This window comes from Argentina silus, assembly GCF_951799395.1.
Source record: "Argentina silus genome assembly, chromosome: 19".
Classification (NCBI taxonomy): domain Eukaryota; kingdom Metazoa; phylum Chordata; class Actinopteri; order Argentiniformes; family Argentinidae; genus Argentina; species Argentina silus.
This window is the reverse complement of record NC_139673.1, coordinates 10,511,881-10,529,380: the sequence shown is the minus strand read 5'-3', so window position 1 is coordinate 10,529,380 and position 17,500 is coordinate 10,511,881. Positions and strand designations below refer to the sequence as shown.

Below are 17,500 nucleotides of genomic sequence, written 5' to 3'. Positions count from 1 at the left end.
GAATCTTTGGATATCGATAGTCAGGAATCCCTATGCAGTTAAAAGTTGAAGTAATAGACACTGTATTTCCTGTCATGCTATATGTACGTCGGAGATATCTCTCCTAGTTGTAAGTGAGAAACTAATTGAAGAAATCATACGGCGTTAACGTCATCAGTGGCAATACTTGATGTCCGATGACGCTTACGTTAAACACGTACAATGCAACTCATTGATATAAAACAATTTCTTGGCTGAACCGAGTAATGAATCTGTCATGCTATTTTTAGCAGATTCCTTTAGCACACAACATTCATTTGAGGCATAATTAGCCCCAATTTGGGACTAGACGTACTACTTTTGGATGTTGTTGACGTCTCTCGTCACAGATTGGTAGGCACAGGGGATGCACATTGTCCTTAGCCGACTATGACTAAGTGCTAACTTCACGTAGGAGATCGGTTAAACTGATTTCTCGAACCAAAGTTGTACACAGTTTAAACCATCAAGACCAGTGGAATTTTTCACATCAAAGATCCTTTTATCAAACGGAGGAGACCTTCCATGCGGCTTCCATTAAGGATGCCACATATATATCGCAAAATACTGGAAAGAAATGTAATACTACACAGTAATGAAAATAATGTCTAAATGCTGCTCGTAAGATTTATAGAAAAAGTTGACCAAATATGATCCCATACATCTATGTTGACATCTACATTCAAATGTCGTAATAGAACATCCCCTGCAGAAAAGAGTAAGACAATTAGACAGTTCATGAATGGGTTAGTTCACAGCAGGATGTCCATTAGACGTGACCATTCTCCTGTGATCTTGATCAACATACTCAGCAGGACATCAGAAGGCACTGCATCAAGCTTGTAAACAATCACATATGTTGTAACAGTATCAAGAAGTTGGTCAAAAGTTCAGTTTCTCACACAAAAATCAGATGACCAAACCCCCTTATATACCATAGCTTGGTTACATCATTATCATCCTGGACGGCCGTCTCAGAGGGGCCAGTCTTAACTATTCAGTAGCAAGTGTATTTTATATCGGTCACATGAGGAAGTCCTTGGTCACGGAAAGCAACATGTTGGGAGCACGCTCCAGCACCCGATTCATCGCCACATTGACCCCAGGCGATGAGTGAGAGATCCTGATGTGGGATACGCGTCTAACCCATGTCAAGCACTTAAAGAGAAGACCCTAGCCACAGTCCCTAGAGGTACCTCTCTGGTTCAGTCAGTCAATGTACCATCTCTGATCTGGAAGGTCAGACCGTTCAACAGAGACACTGTACGGAAAAGCAGACCCTGGCTACTTCTACATAGACACGAAACCGTCTCCCAGTCACTTCTCATCACTCCCTCACCCACTTTAACCTGAAATGACACGCTTTGATGCCGGTAGTGCCTCGCGAAATCAATTATGCATACAGTATGTAGGCTAAAGCGATTGATACGCGCTTTGAGTAAATAAGCTAGTGTTTGAGTTCCACAACGAAGGTATCTCGGGTCTCACTACATCAAGGCAGATGCTTTGAGCTCAGCGGTGGTTTCGTGTGACCAGCACACCGACAGAGAGTGTCAGACAGACAAACACACACCGGGGTGTGACAGAAGTGGCGAATGAAACGGCTGTAGAGTGTCAACAGTGAGCGGGCACCTCATTAGAAGAGGAGAAGTGGAGCCCTATAGTCTGCTCAGCTTATTTGGAGCCACGCTGCAGAAATAAATCGATAGCCAACAGCGAGGTTCGTATCCAGGATGAAATCGGAATCCATCATGTTTTGCCTGTGTTTAGACTTCCTCGGGTCCGTTGTAACACGACACCCTTTGCTGTGAGACACACACACACACACACACACACACACACACACACACACACACACACACACACACACACACACACACATACACACACACACATACACGCACAATGAACCACCCAGCAAACACACACATAGACAGAGCCTTCTCTCAAACACACACATGCTATCTATGCCAATATCTCTCTTTTTCTCTTTGTAATGCCGCACCCTCCTTGTGCACACAAATACACACACCGTGCCAACGATGCTTCCTTCCTAGGGACAGCAATGTTTCCACAGTGAGTCTCCACAGGGATGGGTTTACATGGGAACAGTTTAGAGGGGAGGGCTGGGGAGGGACGACATACAGCACAGGGATTCCCTCTGCCTCTCCTCCTTCACTCCATCCTTATCCCTCCCTTCATACACTCCTCTTCCTCCTCCTCCACCTATTACCGCGCCTCCCTCCATATCTCCCTCTTCACTGATCACCTCCCTCACAGCTACCTCATCCCCCTCTCCCTCTCTCCTTTTTCATCATTCTATGTTCTCCTCTCCTCCCTCTGTGCTGTGTTCTGCTCCAGCGCTTGTTGCTGCAGAGTCAGTGAGGTGGCAAAGTGCCCGCGTGACTCAGGGGCAGCTGGCGATGAGCTCGAGTCAATACAGGACACCAGCCTGACACCTGTCGTGTGTGTGCATGTGTGTGTGTGTGTGTACGTGTGTGTACGTGAATGCGTGAGTGAGTACGTACGTACGTGCGTGCATGCATGCGTGAGTTTGTTGTGAGTGGTGTGAATATATGAAAGGGTGTGTGTTTGTGTGTTGTGGCTAGTTGAGTTGTTTAATTGAAAACAGCTGTCTCGTCTGATGTTTTGAGACAACACATTCCTCTGAGGAAACGTACATTCCGAGAAGCACTGACTCACATCATCAACCTTACTTAATATTCGCTAGCGAGCTGACACATCTAAGAAATGCACAAACACACAGACACAAACACAAACATACACGCACACGCACACACACACACACACACACACACACACACACACACACACACACACACACACACACACAGACACAGAGCAGCTTCTGAACTGTCTCCCAGACATGCCTATACACATTTTGCTATTCATTCTGCACACACTCCCTCCTGCATAGTCAACCACACACACTCCTACGCTGCCTCGTCGATATGAAGGAAAAAGGAACGCTGATATCCAGGGATTATGAGAGACAGGTGATGCAATCACCTGTGGAGTAATATTAGATCATCATCACCTGTATTAGTTTAAGCCTCTGAGTTGCTTGAAACATGACAGATTACTTCAACAGCTATGTGGGATATTGAAGGATAATCACACTGTCATCTAAGATAATCAGACTTGATCGATGTTTAATATGAATGTTAAACATCGGATATACTCTTTTTGGTTATGTCTTATAAACATAACCTATGGATGAAGGGCTCTGTCATTAATACTCATTTCAATGCCATGTCGTGGTAAACGCCTATAGTACACTCTGTTGAACGTGGGGGACTAAAGGAATGGAGGTCCGCAGTCACAGTTAAATGGATGAAATGAGAGTCAGCCCTCTCTAAACTGATCCCAATTGATGGTATTAACGGAGAGTCTGGGGACGATCTGGGGCTGTGATGAATTGAAACAGAGTCAGTGAAGCAGCAATGCCACTGTCACAAGCAGCCCTTTACATAACACACAGTCTCTCCCCTCCCTCAGAACAAAGCACAGGACAGCTAAACAGACTCTGTATGCTGACAGGAACAGAGAGGTATCTGAAAATAGCATTAGTAAGAGGAACACACTCTGCCAACTGATGAAAGAAATGCCATTTAATAATCTTTGTTTTACTTTTAAATGTGGACTGTGGGGTCATATGACAAATATCAAATTAGAGTTTATTCATACTTTTTGAGATTGAATGGAGGTTGTGGGCTTTCTGTTGGTAATACTGTGACATTTTATTTAGTGTGTGTGTGTGTGTGTGTGTATGTGTGTGTGTGTGTGTGTGTGTGTGTGTGTGTGTGTGTGTGTGTGTGTGTGTGTGTGTGTGTGTGTGTGTGCGTGCGTGCGTGCGTATGTGCGTGTCTGCGTGCGTGTCTGCGTGTGTGTGTGTGTGTGTTCATAACAGCATTGTACAGAGCTGGGTGGATCCATAAACAAATGTCATGCAAGACTTCCTCCATCGAAGATGGAAGGGAACAAATACTGAAAATAGCATGCGACTCACTTACTGCTTCCCGGGAGGAGAGGCACAGAATGGAAATGATTACCAGCACAGATCATAAACGCATCGCAAAACACACCTGCCTAACATGAATACAGATGCTAATGAACACAGGCATACCTAACACCTATTCTTTCTGTGTGTGTGTGTGTGTGTGTCTGTGTGTGTGTCTCCACAGAGCCCAATAAAGACATCCAGAAGTTGCTAAAGCCCTCAAGCTCAGGAGACCTGTCCAAAGAGCTGTTCCTCCACCACCCAGGGGCGGAGGAGGAGGGCGGCCTCTTAGGACACTCCGCTGGCCTGCTCCACGTCACGGAGAGGAGACGTGAGTACCGGGGTAAGGGGACAAACGGAGCATAGGAGAGGAGGAGGAGAGGAATGGAGGAAGGGATGGCGTAGATCTGTGGTTCAAGATGGCTGCTGTATCAGGGTTTTTTTTTTATTCAGCTGTAGGGAGGAGAGAGAGACCAGCAGACTCTTAGTCAGACATGACTAGTGGCCTATTTCTGGGCCAGAGTGGAATTGGACGCAAATAAATAATCTGAAACATTCCTCTGTAAATAACACAACACAAGTTGAAGAGGTCATGATGATTCAGTTGCCAGCAGGACATTGGCTAGGTGTGCCCACTCTTCTGTGACACAATGAATCAAGACAGTTGTAAAATGATAGCCGCTGATCAAGGCAATTCCTTTGGCTCATAAACACAGATAGTGATTCACGTGTAACCACATGTAAATGTTAATGTAGTGGTCATGAATTTAGCCAACAGCTGTATTTCCCTCACGAATCCTATTTTCAGACCAGTTTAATAATCAACCTGTCTTCAAAAATCCATCTAAAAAGTCCAAAAGGTTTCATACACTATCTCACACATTGAAGTCTTCATTAGATTTGATAGTTCCAAATAGATGGTTTGTAGATGTTCAGTAGTTAACTAACTGGTGTTCAACTCACTGTCAACGTTTCAATGAACTATCCACTAACCCTAACTCTAGCCCTTACCCTAACCTTAACCATTGTTCTAACACAAAACTTAACACAAAACCTTACCCCAGCCTTACCTCTCACCTTAACCCTGACCCTAACTCCTACTCTAACCCTAATCCTAAACCTAACCTTAATATCAACAGAGGTGAAGTTGATAGCTTGTTGATAGTTTGAGAAACTGTAGATCATCTATAGGGGACTATCCAAATCAAGTGTGGCCGTTTTGTAAATGTGCAAGTGAACATGACAGAGGTGTGACCTTTCAGTGCCTTGAGGCACAGGTGCACACAGAGGTCAGTTTCATCACTCCCACAGGGCTAGACTGTAACAAAATAGGTCACTTCTCTTTTTTATTCAAGAATCTCCTCCTTTCATTTTTATGCCAGTGGAACTCCATGGCGCTGAGACCCACCCTATTGACAATATAAGAACCTCCGGACCCCTTTGGGCCAGGCCGCTTACCCCATCCGCCTGGTCCCCTGTCCCCCCCCCCCCATCCGCCTAGTCCCCTGCCCCCCCCCCCCATCCGCCTTGCCCTGCGCCCTTCCCCACTCCCAAACCCCCAGCTGAAAGGCCCCATTGTTGTGTCCGTGTCCCCACAGAGGCTGCCCTGTGTGTCCATGTCCCTGTGTGTGAACCAGGCCCAGGGCCCAAGGCCCAGCCAGAGGCCACAGACACAGTGACAAACAGAGGCCTCACAAGGCTGTCATTATCTGCCCGGCGACTAAACACTCATTCAGAGAGACAGGCAGCGCTGCTAGAGCTGCTCGAGACTCTGCCCCACTGTCTTAATGTGCCCAGCTCTGCCACCTGGCACACACCACCCTACAGACAGAGAGAGAGAGGGAGGGAGGGAGGGAGGGAGTTAGGGAGGGAGGGAGGGAGGCGAGAGAAGCTGGGAGGACGGAAAGGGATCTGAGGGTGATGTTGAAAGGGAGAGAGGCGTGAGGAGGAGGAGAAGGAGCGAGGTAGAGAGTGGTTGAAAGGTGGCACATATTCTGTCAACTCAGATTGGATTGGTTTCTGCTTCGTTGCGTTCCGTCTAGATGGATGTCTCTTTTTCAGGAGGCCCCTTGGCATCACAAAACCAACCCATTTCATATCTACACCCGGTTGTATTGTGTACGAGTCAGTAATGCATGGATAGCAGGGTTTGTCCTCCCTAGTGAGTTATACCTCACCATTGCCTAATGTGACAGCTCAACTCTAGTCCCAGTCTCTGGACTATAACCAATCCTACTGAGGCTCAGTGGAAGCCCTGGTGAAAGGGAATAAATAATGAAATCAACGCCATTATAACCTTATTATTGGCTGTTGTTTGATCGGCAATCCTTTGAGACTGCCCTCTGAATAATCCTGTTATTGTAACACACGCACACACATGCACACACACATACACACACACACACACACACACACACACACACACACTGGGGCTTCATCATTACAGTAGAAAGCCTCTGTACGTTATGCAGACCCCCTCCTCCCCCCCCCCCCCCCCCCCCCAATGCACTGCACCCCCCACCCCACCCAACCCTCATTACAGGCTGCTCAGGCTGGGCTAATGATGGGTAAGGCCATGGGTGGGCTAGGGGGGGGGGGGGGGGGGGGGGGTGTGAGGGGCTGTGGGGGGCTGTTGGAGGGGGGTCAGTAGCCTAGTCTCTCCAGTGCTCTACTGTAATGATGGATTCCCAGTCTCTCCAGTGCTCTACTGTAGATGGATTCCCAGTCTCTCCAGTGCTCCCCTCAGCCAGACTGTTGCAGCCCTAGCAGTCCAGCCTACCAGACAATTATCTCAGCCCTACATCACCTCCTCCACCCCCTTCTCTCATCCCTCTCTCCCAGTCCCCACAGCTCTCTCTCTCTCTCTCTCTCTCTCTCTCTCTCTCTCTCTTCCCTATCATTTCTCCACCCTCTCTCACTCCTCTACCCCTGCAATTGAGTCTGTCCATCCCTCTAATCTCTTCTTCTCTATGTCCTGTACTCCACCCTATCCTTTAGCTAGCATCCTACCCTCCTTTTAACATACAGACATGTCTCCCATCCAAGGAGAGAAGAGGAGAGGAGAGGAGAGGAGAGGAGAGGAGAGGAGAGGAGAGGAGAGGAGAGGAGAGGAATCACCTCATGTTGTTTGCCATCGGAGCACAAACACAAACACACACTACAAACACACACTGTAGGAGGCGTAGAGGAGTCAGAGACAAGGGGGGGGGGGAGGAAGACAACAAGGAAAGACCTGAGGTTGCATTTAACAACAGGACAAAAGCCAACAAAGCACAGCGAAAGTCCTTTCCAAGTCTCCTCCTCTCCTCTCCTCTTTTTTTTCTTCTTCACAATTCAATTTGTAATAGTCAGCCAAAAACAGCAGCAGGGGTCAGGAAAACAAGGACAAATGCGTTATGTGTTTGCTTGTCTGCACTTCAGACAACTGCCATGTAATTCTGCTCTATTTTTTGCGTCTCTGTGTGAATGGCCTCTCTGGTGTCTCCTATCGGCTCTTTGAGCTCCGCTGTGAAGGCTTTAGAGGTAAACAGCAGCCTCTCTCCCCCCCCCCCCCCCCCCCTCTCTCTCTCTCTCTCTCTCTCTCTCTTTCTCTTTCTCTCTCTCAGCCTCTCTCTCTCCCTCTCTCTCGCTCTCACTCAGCCTCTCTCTCCCTCTCTCTCTCTCTCCCTCTCTCTCTCTCTCTCTCTCTCTCTCTGTCTCTCTCTCTCTCTTTCTCTCTCTCTTTCTCTCCCTTAGCCTCTCTCTCCCCCCCCTCTCTCTCTCTTTCTCTCTCTCTCCCTCCGTCTCACCCACCCACAACGCTGGGAGGGGAAATGTGTTGCTGATCAATTATTTAAGGAGAAATGAGGGTGGGAGAGAGGGAGCGAGGGAGAAGAGAGGGAGGGGAGCAGAGCGGGCTGAAGAAAATAAACAAAAGCAGAGTGGGATGACTGTAACCAGGTTAGAGTGATAGAAGAGAGAGAGGGAGAGAGTGCAGTGTTTTACAGCCCATTTCGTTCTCCGTCTTCCATTTCTATCTCCTTCTTTCTCTCCCTCCCTCATCTTTTCCATGTCCCTTTCTTTTATACACTCTAGCCTCTGACCTGGTTGTTATTTTTCTCTCCTCCATTTCTTTCACTCTCTCTCCCTCTTTCTTTCACACCTCACCTCTGTCTCCTCCGGCTTCCCTCTCTCTCTCTCTCTTTTGCTGGGAGACTCAAAGAGACAGTTAGCCGTGGGCGAGCATCTTCCGGCCTCTTGGGAGAACTCATTATTCCCACTCCCTGATCCCCCACATACACACACATACACACACACACGCACGCGCGCACACACACACACGCACACACACACACACACACACACACACACACACACACACACACACACACACACACACACACTGATGTAACCCTCTGTCCATCCCTTCATTATTCTCAAAATACATTCTCAACCAAGCCCTGAGGTTTAAGCGGCTGAGAATTCTGATGAATTATGAAAATGGTATGTATGACCATTTTGTGGGACAGCGCTCTCCAAATAGTAGATTTAAATGATATATGTAGACATGCACGTTTCATACACATTTCCGTCTGGCCCGCAGTCACTTATGACCATCTCCCTTCATTCTCGCCATAAGAGCCCAGTAGAATATAAGCATTACACTGTACCAGGGCCTGTACTTCACCCAGAGCCGGCCTACGCTGCTCTGCTGTGTGAAGCTGTACTGAGATTGCTGACTGCAGAGTCTGACACTCCCCCTGTCCTGAATGCTGTTTATTTCCTATAGACGCAGCCTTTTTCATTTCCCTCACATCAGAAGCAATAAGCTGCAGGTATGGCGTCAGTCAGCTCCGTTGTTCGGCTTATCAGGACCCTGCTAACACAGTATCAGCCTGTTATCATGACCCCTTTAATGCTGTGCTATCCTAGTCCCAGAGCCACCGGGAAGCCAAAGCCTTGGCTGTTACGCCTGACAAGCTGAGGTAATGACTTCGGGAGTCGTAGCACCGCTGTCAGGACCAGCGTGTATATCGGTGCGGTAGTTAAACGCTGTGTAATCTGAGCACACATTTAATGGCTCCACTCGAGACAGTCATGTCCGATCCAATTTCCCGCGGACGGTGTTTGGGGCTGGTGGGGATTCGGCCCATTATGTCTAATTGACCTCATAAGCCCAAGTCACTGGGTTGGTAAATATTGATACATTGTCACATTAATGCGCATCGCAAGCAGCGAAAGACTGTGTTTATCCTGATGTGCTTGTGGGCTGCAGTGGAGGTGGAGCGTCACTGTGAACGCTTTTGGATGATTCGCTGAGTGGACCCGGTGAAAACCTGGGAGACTGGGTGGGAAACAGCAAGCAGGCGATAGAGACGGACCTCTCGACATCCCATAATGCTAATCAGGCCGTCACCACTGCTGGTGCTGTGGAGTGAACCACTAGAATACTGTACACACTGACCCCCAGACACTGATCTAAGGTCAGTTTAGTGTTTCTCCCTCATGGTGTAAGAGTAGCATTTAGGGAAGTTAAGCTGATGGTTGATCTTAGCCTAAGGGCGAGAGGCTAGACCTCAGGCCTGTGGAGGGGGAGGGGGATGGGGAGGGGGGCAAGGGCCAGTCTTCCACATCGTTAAACGTGCGTCTCGTTAAGGAAAAGGTAGGTGAGACGGGACTGTCTCTTTCTCTCTCCCGACTCTGATCCCCCCGCGGCTACAGACGGCTCATTAATAGACTTCAAACAACGCCGTCTCTCTCCCCGTCCACTCTCATCTCTCTCTCCTCTCCTCTTATCTTCACAGTCTCCTTCTCTTCCGCTCCACTTTCTCTCCTCTCCTCTCAGACGCTGGTGTTAGCAGCACACAGGCTGGTCGTGATCTATGTATTCTGCCTGTCCAAAGTTCTGGTACAGGGGGGGACTAGAATACAGTGTACTGTAGGATAATTGGGTGTTACGTCTTCAAGAGAGAAGTACAGTGTGTTATTAGCTCTGTTGGGTTAGGGTTAGGGTTAGGGTTAGGGTTAGGGTTAGTGATACACAATACTAATACATGGAGGTTTTACAATAACAAGATTATGAGAAGAGGGAAGAGCATTTTACCACAGACATAGCCAAGGAAGCAATTCAATCCCAACACCATAGACACTCAGAGTCTGACCAAACTATACTCTGTTGACACCAAACAGCCTGATACAATAGTGCAATAATACGCATTGTAGAATGTAATTGCTTTCGGAATGTTTGGCGCACGCTGAAGATCTAAATCTGGAAACTGCGCTTGCCTGTATAATGTGGATGTGTTCTGCTCACTTCTACTTAGCTGTGATTACCTCACCCTCAGTGTGGACCTCTCTCTGTGACCGTGGCATACCCCCAGTGTGGACCTCTCTCTGTGACCGTGGCATACCCCCAGTGTGGACCTCTCTCTGTGACCGTGGCATACCCCCAGTGTGTGATATACAGCGAAGCCAGCACCACGCTCACTCATGGAGCATGATTATCGACACTCTCTGATTTACTATGACTTGGTTGAAGGTTTTTCTTGTTCTCAAATCAATGAGTGCACGATACCGTATATTCCTCAGTCGAGAGAGAGAGAGAGAATGGAGCGCTGCAGCAGGGAAACAAAGAGCTGCAGAACACAGGACTCAGAGCCTCCCCGTAGCGCGATAACGTATTAAACAGCCTGGAAAAGCAAGACTGGCACCGAGAAATGGGCAGGGAAATGGCAGCTTTCAAACTCATCTACTCTCTCTCTCTCTCTGTCTGTCTCTCTCTCTCTCTCTCGCTACTACACAAAGGCATACCCACACACACACACACACACACACACACACACACACACACACACACACACACACACACACACGCACACAGTCGAAAATGCAGTCCCTATCTATCAACACAGCATGGAACAGAGAACTCCTTGCCTGTCTGATGGGGGTGTTCAAACGTGTCCCTCAAGAATGATTCCTAAAGAACGCCACCTCCACCAGGCCCACTCAGTAGCACCGTGTGACAAGCAGGATTCTGAGACACTGGATATGTTCTACAAAGCATGTGTCACCAAATGGTGTCCTAAAATACTCATTTCACAGTCAGACTGTGTGGCTAGAGCTGGTGTGGAATTCCAGAACGCTCATGTTCTGTTTTACATGCTCAATCAGGGTACATGTTAACGGTACATCCGCACCCATTGTAACAATAGCCATCGGAGCTCGGGTTTGGGGGGTATCGATGACCGGTAGAGGGGAGATAACAGGTGCCGTACCCATGAGAAAAAAACGGCCACGATGTTTCCCCAGACTCTGTTTCAGCTCTCTTGTCCTTCACGCCCTGTCTTGATGTTTCACTTAAATCCCTCTGGCTGTTCAGATTTACATCTCTCTCTGACATGGAGAGGCCATATCCCTGACACTGGAGAGCTCAGCACACAAAGACAGGCTCTCGCCCCGTGAAGCAGATAAAAGGAGCCTTCTTCTTCTTCATGTTTATCTGACTATCACAGTAGGGGCCCGGCGCTTCAAAGAACACCGGTGATAAAACTGAAAAAAAAGAAGACAAATTCGATTAAGTTCACGGTATCGCTATGAGAACATCTTAGCCTGTCTCTAACAATGACCTCACTTCCTCTCTCTCTCTCTCTTTGACCCCTGACCCCGCAGAGCCCCTGAGCAGTGTGTCCTCTCTGGAGGTACACTTTGACCTCCTGGATCTGACGGAGCTGACGGACATGTCCGACCAGGAGCTGGCTGAGGTCTTCGCTGACTCTGACGAGGAAAACCACAACGAGTCCCCAGCAGGTAAGACCTTACACAATGAACACAGTTCATGAACCAATCAATTAGTCCGTCAGTCAAATACGTTTGTCACAATGTGCTTCACAGCAAGCTCGGCCTAAACTGTTCTGTGTGTGTATAACAACTACACTACTAGTAGGACGGACTGACTAAAACAAACTGACTGAGGATTCTCGCTGTTTGCCCTGAATGACCGATACCCACATCGAATTTCCCACATACTTTGGTTTAACACAGTGGCTTTTGAGAGTGAATGCTTTGCTCTCTGTAGAAGGAAAAAAATGTCTCTCTGTCGATGTTATTCTTCTTAAAACTGTTGACTCAAGAGGCACATTATGCTGCTATTGATAGTCCTGTATCATATGACCGCGTCGCATCAGAAGCTAAAAGGTTTAGCTGATCTCACATGCATGTGTGTGTGTGTGTGTGTGTGTGTGTGTGTGTGTGTGTGTGTGTGTGTGTGTGTGACCCATCCACTGTGAGCACTCTAATAAAAAGCCTGCCTTATTGTGGCCACAGGAATGAGACATATGGGAGTATTCAGAAATCTCCAGCACACTCGTGTCATTAAACAAAGCCTTCGCATCTTGTGCTGCACAATAGCGCAGTGTTACACTCATTTGCATGAATCAGAGGTGAGGCAGATGAACCTCCAATCAGAGACGTGTCTGTCTGTCATCGTGGGCGGCTTGCGGTAGGCTCACCCCTCTCCTAACTTGCCGGTGGAAGCAGAAAATCCATCCCATGTTTAATTCATGATCCTGGATCCCCATGCAGCATGCTGAGAGGGAGAACGCTCTTCAGACTCACCAGAAGGCTCTTCTACCTCACGGTTTCTAACTCCAACCCACTCCCCTAAGCTCCCCTACACACATCCAGGGACAGCTTGGAAAAACAGTGGAGAAATGGATTAATGACACGGATTCACAAAATGGATTCACTGACACTCTACCTGGTTAGGAACTCTTGTGAATTCCACCGGAAGAGGAGTAGCTGTTTAGGGAATTGAGAGATGTGGACGTTGCGTTGAGAGATGTGGACGCTCTTTCACTCTGATGCCCAGAGGGTTGACACACTGTGGACCCCAGCACACACACACGTCATTATGCTGCCTACCTCGTATGACCTCAGTCTGTGAATGCATGGCGTGCCTCCGCAACCTTAATCCCCTCTCTCTCATTCTGTCTCACTCAAATGCACGCATATACTCTACTGTAGGCTATGTACACACACGCACACACACACACACGCACATGTACGCACGCACGCACGCACACACACACAAACCACACCACACACACACACACACACACACACACACACACACACACATACATACACACAGATTACCGATATACTATCTCCCTCCAATAATTCTACAGCTAATTCTACAAGAGCCTCGAGAAGGTGGACATTGAGGGAACCCGACTGAATAGAACAGCCTGCTGGAGACCCCTAGTGCCTGTCACAGAGAGAGAGAGAGAGAGGCGAGAGAGGAGGAGAAGAAAAGAGAGGGAAACAAAAAGAAACAGTGAGAGAGAGAGAGAGAGAGAGAGAGAGAGAGAAAGAGAGCCAGAAAAGCGCCAGAGGTACTCTATGGCAAGAGAATGGGGCCATTCTCCCCGCTACGCCGAGGCTTTCCTTTTCAGCGGGAGACTGATGGCTCCCTGAGCTCCAGTGAATATCCCTGTCCTGACGGCAGGACTCCACCACAGCGCTCCTATAAAGCCCCTCCACAGCTGCTGCTGCCGCTGGAGCCACACTACCATAAAAGAACCTGTCCCAGGCTATTCTCTGATATAGAGCTGCACTTCTACCCACTAATCTGACAATAACCCCCGCCCCCCCACGCCCCGCAGCAGGAGGAATAAGGAATCCCCCCCGGGGGCCATAATCTCCCTGAGAGAGGAGTGATTAGGAGGCTGGTGGTGAGAGGGAGGTCAGGGGGACGGTGAGGAGACGGACCGTCAGGGCTCTGGTTGGTGTTACTGGGAAACCTGCAGCTGGGGAACAGGAGGAGCAGGTAGCGGGGGAGGGAACACACCTCTGTGGTGGTCACGGTTGGAGGGGTTCCGTTTCTCCTACTGAAATTGGACCGAGGCAAACCTAACAACAGTTTTATGACAACACTGAGAAGTGTTGAGGAGTATGATAGACTCCTATTAAGACTTACACTCACTGAACATTTTATTAGGAACACCTGTACATCTTCTCATGGTGGAGGTGGTGTAATGGTGTGGGGAATGTTTTCTTGGCACACTTTGGGCCCGTTAATACCAATCAAGCCTATCTGAGTATTGTTGCTGACCATGTGCATCCCTTCATGGCCACAATTTACCTATCTTCTAATGGCTACTTCCAGCATGATAATGCACCATGCCACAAAGCAAAAGTCATCTCAAACTGGTTTCATGAACATGACAATAACTTCAGTGTTCTTCAGTGGCCTTCCCAGTCACCGGATCTGAATCCAATAGAACGCCTTTGGGATGTGGTAGAACGGGAGATTCACAGCTTGAAAGTGCCCCTGAAAAATCTGCAGGAATTGCGTGATGCAATCATGTCATCATGGACCAGAATCTCAAAGGAATATTTCCAACATCTCGTGGAATCAAAGAATTGAGGCTGTTTTGAGAGCAAAGGGAGGCCCTACCCCGTATTAGTATAGTGTTAATAGTCTAACAAAGCGCTTGGTGAGTGTATGAGAGTTTTATTAAAGCAAAGGGGTATAATACTACTCCCTGGGTCCTCCTCTGCAATAGAAAACACATTCAGATCATTTGTAATGCTGAATGCCGTCTCTGGAGAATTTAATCGATACATGGTATAGATTCTGTGGTATAACGTGGCTTTTTTGGCAAAGAGAGGGTGCGATCTTACTGCATTCTGCAGATAAACGCTGGTGTGAGCATCAGAGTGTTAGTGCCAAGCGGATAAAAGTGATTTGTCATTGGCTGGTGTTTTCTCGATTTCCCAGATTCATAGACCAGACACTGGCACTCTGGGGATCTCTGACTCATCCCAGCAATGTCTGTCTTTACACATACACGCATGCACGCACACACACACACACACGCACGCACGCACGCACGCACGCACGCACGCACGCACGCACGCACGCACGCACGCACGCACGCACGCACGCACGCACGCACACACACACACACACAGAGTTCCTACCTTTCTTTCCCAGCCAATTAAAACATATTCTTTCAACCATCAACCATCAAGCCTGCAGCTTCCAAGTCTCCCTCTCTTTATTCTCCTCTCCTCATCCTCCACTCTCATCATCATTTCCCCTTCTTTCCCCCTTCTACGTTTTCCCTTCATTACTCATTTCCCTCTCCCAGCCGCTCCTCTCCTCTATAGAAGGGCCCAGCCTTTGCTGTGTGAGTTATGGTCTCCATTAGCCATCTGTGCTATGTGACGCTATCTGCTGCTTCACAGCCCACACTCCTGCTCAGCACCCCTTCCTTGCCCCCCTTGCCACCCCAGCCCCCCCCCCCCCCCCTCAAGAGTCCAATCTGTCCGTCTCTCCTCCACTCTACATACAGTAGGGCCCCTGTCCCCCCTGTCCCCCCTTTTACCTCCCTCACAATCTTTACAACAACCCAAGCCTCTCCCCCTCTCCCCCTCTCCCCCTCTCCATCACCACCCCTCTCCCCCTCCCTCTCCACCCCTCTCCCCCTCAGCACCCCATTAGGGAGACTCACTTTCCCAGAGCCGGCTAGACTCGCCCCACTGACTACAGCTGCTCCTGATGGTCGGTCCAGACAGTACAGGTGCAAAAGGGACCAGAGCCGAGTCAAGAGCACTGTGTGGCTGTTCATGTGGTGTGCCAGTGACCATACTCTCTCTCTCTCTCTCTCTCTCTCTCTCTCTCTCTCTCTCTCTCTCTCCCTCTCTCTCTCTCTCTCTCTCTCTCTCTCTTTCTCTCTCTCTCTCTCTCTCTCTTTCTCTCTCTGTCCTTTGTGTGTCTGTGCCACTGTTCTCTACCCCCCCCCCCCCCCACTGTTCTCTACCCCCCCCACCCCATACACACCCCCACACCCTCACACCCCCACACCTCTCTCTCTCAGTCTACTCCAGCAGGGAGAATAGGAGGGAGAGGGAGGGATGATAAGCCCAGGCTGTAATGAGGCTGGTGAATAGATGACCTTGTGATAGCAGACAGAACCACAGGCCCAGGTGTGCTGCTCAGTGGGGCTCCTGCATGGCACACTCAACAGACTGTAGAGAGGCTCCAGTTAGGAGGAGAGAGAGAGAGAGAGAAAGAGAGAGAGAGAGAGAGAGAGAGAGAGAGAGAAAAGAGAGAGAGAGAGAGAGAGAGAGAGAGAGAGAGAGAGAGAGAAAAGAGAGAGGGGGTGCCACAGAGAGAGAGAGGGGCAGAGAGTATGCATGTGCATGATTGCATCCGAGTGTGTGTGTGTGTGTGTGTGTGTGTGTGTGTGTGTGTGTGTGTGTGTGAGAGACGGTCTTATGTCATCCAATGAGGACTTAAAGCAAAAAACTAAAAAATCTCCGCCATGAGACACAGCTGTTCTGGTACATCTGCATTCCCTGAAACCTGCCTCATTAATAGCTCTTGTGTGTATTATTGTTCCACAGACTAACACTCAAAGCTGAAGAACCTGCCCTAGTTTATGTGAAGTAGAGAGGGCTCTGTAATCAGAGGATGACATCACACTGAAGGTGGCTTACTTCTACTTCTGTACTACTGTTTGAATGGCTGCAGAATGGTGGGCGGGACTTCATCTCCACACTGTTAAGAGGACTCCTGGAGGGAAAGGGGGATTGGTGGAGTGTGTCTGTAGAGGTCTGGCCAGAGTGGCAGGGTCACGCAGGGGTAGAAAGGGGTAGACGTTTAAGTATTCTTCACAAGTGTGTTGAACCAGGGTCAGTCGGCGGTGTGCTCTCTCTGTGTGTGTGCCTGTGTCTGTGTGTGTGTATGTGTGTGTGTGTGTGTGTGTGTGTGTCTGTGTGTGTGTGTGTGTGTGTGTCTGTGTGTGTGTGTGTGTGTGTGTGTGTCTGTGTGTGTGTGTGTGTGTGTGTGTTTGTGTGTGTGTTTGTGTGTGTGTGTGTGGGTGTGTCTGTGTGTGTGTGTGTGTGTGTGTGTGTGTGTGAGGTGAGTGGGTTCACTGTAATGATGGGTGTGTGGGGAGGAGAGGGTGAGTGAAAGGTTAGGGGAAGGAGGGGAAGGAACAGGGGAAGAGGGAGAGGGTGATGGAAGAGACAGTACAGTCAAAAGGGGAGGGGGAGTGGGTAATGAGGGGGAGGTTGGTGAAGGCAGGGAAATGAGGGGGGAGGGGAAGAGGAGGGGAGTGAGTTCACTCTAAATGCAGGAGCCTGAATTATTCACTGATCTCAGCAGGATACAAGGGTGAGTCCCTCCCGAGCATTTTAAACTGTTATCGTCACTTGTAGCAAAAACTGAACTATGATAACACATTACTTATGTGTGTGTCCCCCCCCCCCCCCCTCCTCTCTTTTCCTCCCCTCCTCTCCCCTCCCCTCCACTCTCCTCTCCTCCCGTCTCCTCTCCTCTCCTCTCCCCCCTCTCTCCTCTCTCCTCTCTTCTCTTCTCCTCCCCTCCTCTCCCCTCCCCTCCACTCTCCTCTCCTCCCCTCTCCTTTCCTCTCCTCTCTCCCTCCTCCCCTCCTCTCCTCTCCTCTCCTCTCC

The 17,500-nt window shown here is 49.0% G+C and overlaps 1 protein-coding gene across 1 annotated transcript in view; it reads left to right on the top strand.

Annotated features, from left to right (window-relative positions):
* Window positions 1-17,500, top strand: part of dbndd1 (dysbindin domain containing 1) — a gene marked incomplete at its 3' end in the record, with an annotated part of 24,875 nt that overhangs the window by 1,623 nt on the left and 5,752 nt on the right. The window contains exons 2-3 of the mRNA XM_083690997.1: window positions 4,224-4,382; window positions 11,687-11,824. Of these exons, the coding sequence (XP_083547123.1) occupies window positions 4,224-4,382; window positions 11,687-11,824 (297 nt within the window). The remainder of the gene's footprint in view (window positions 1-4,223; window positions 4,383-11,686; window positions 11,825-17,500) is intronic.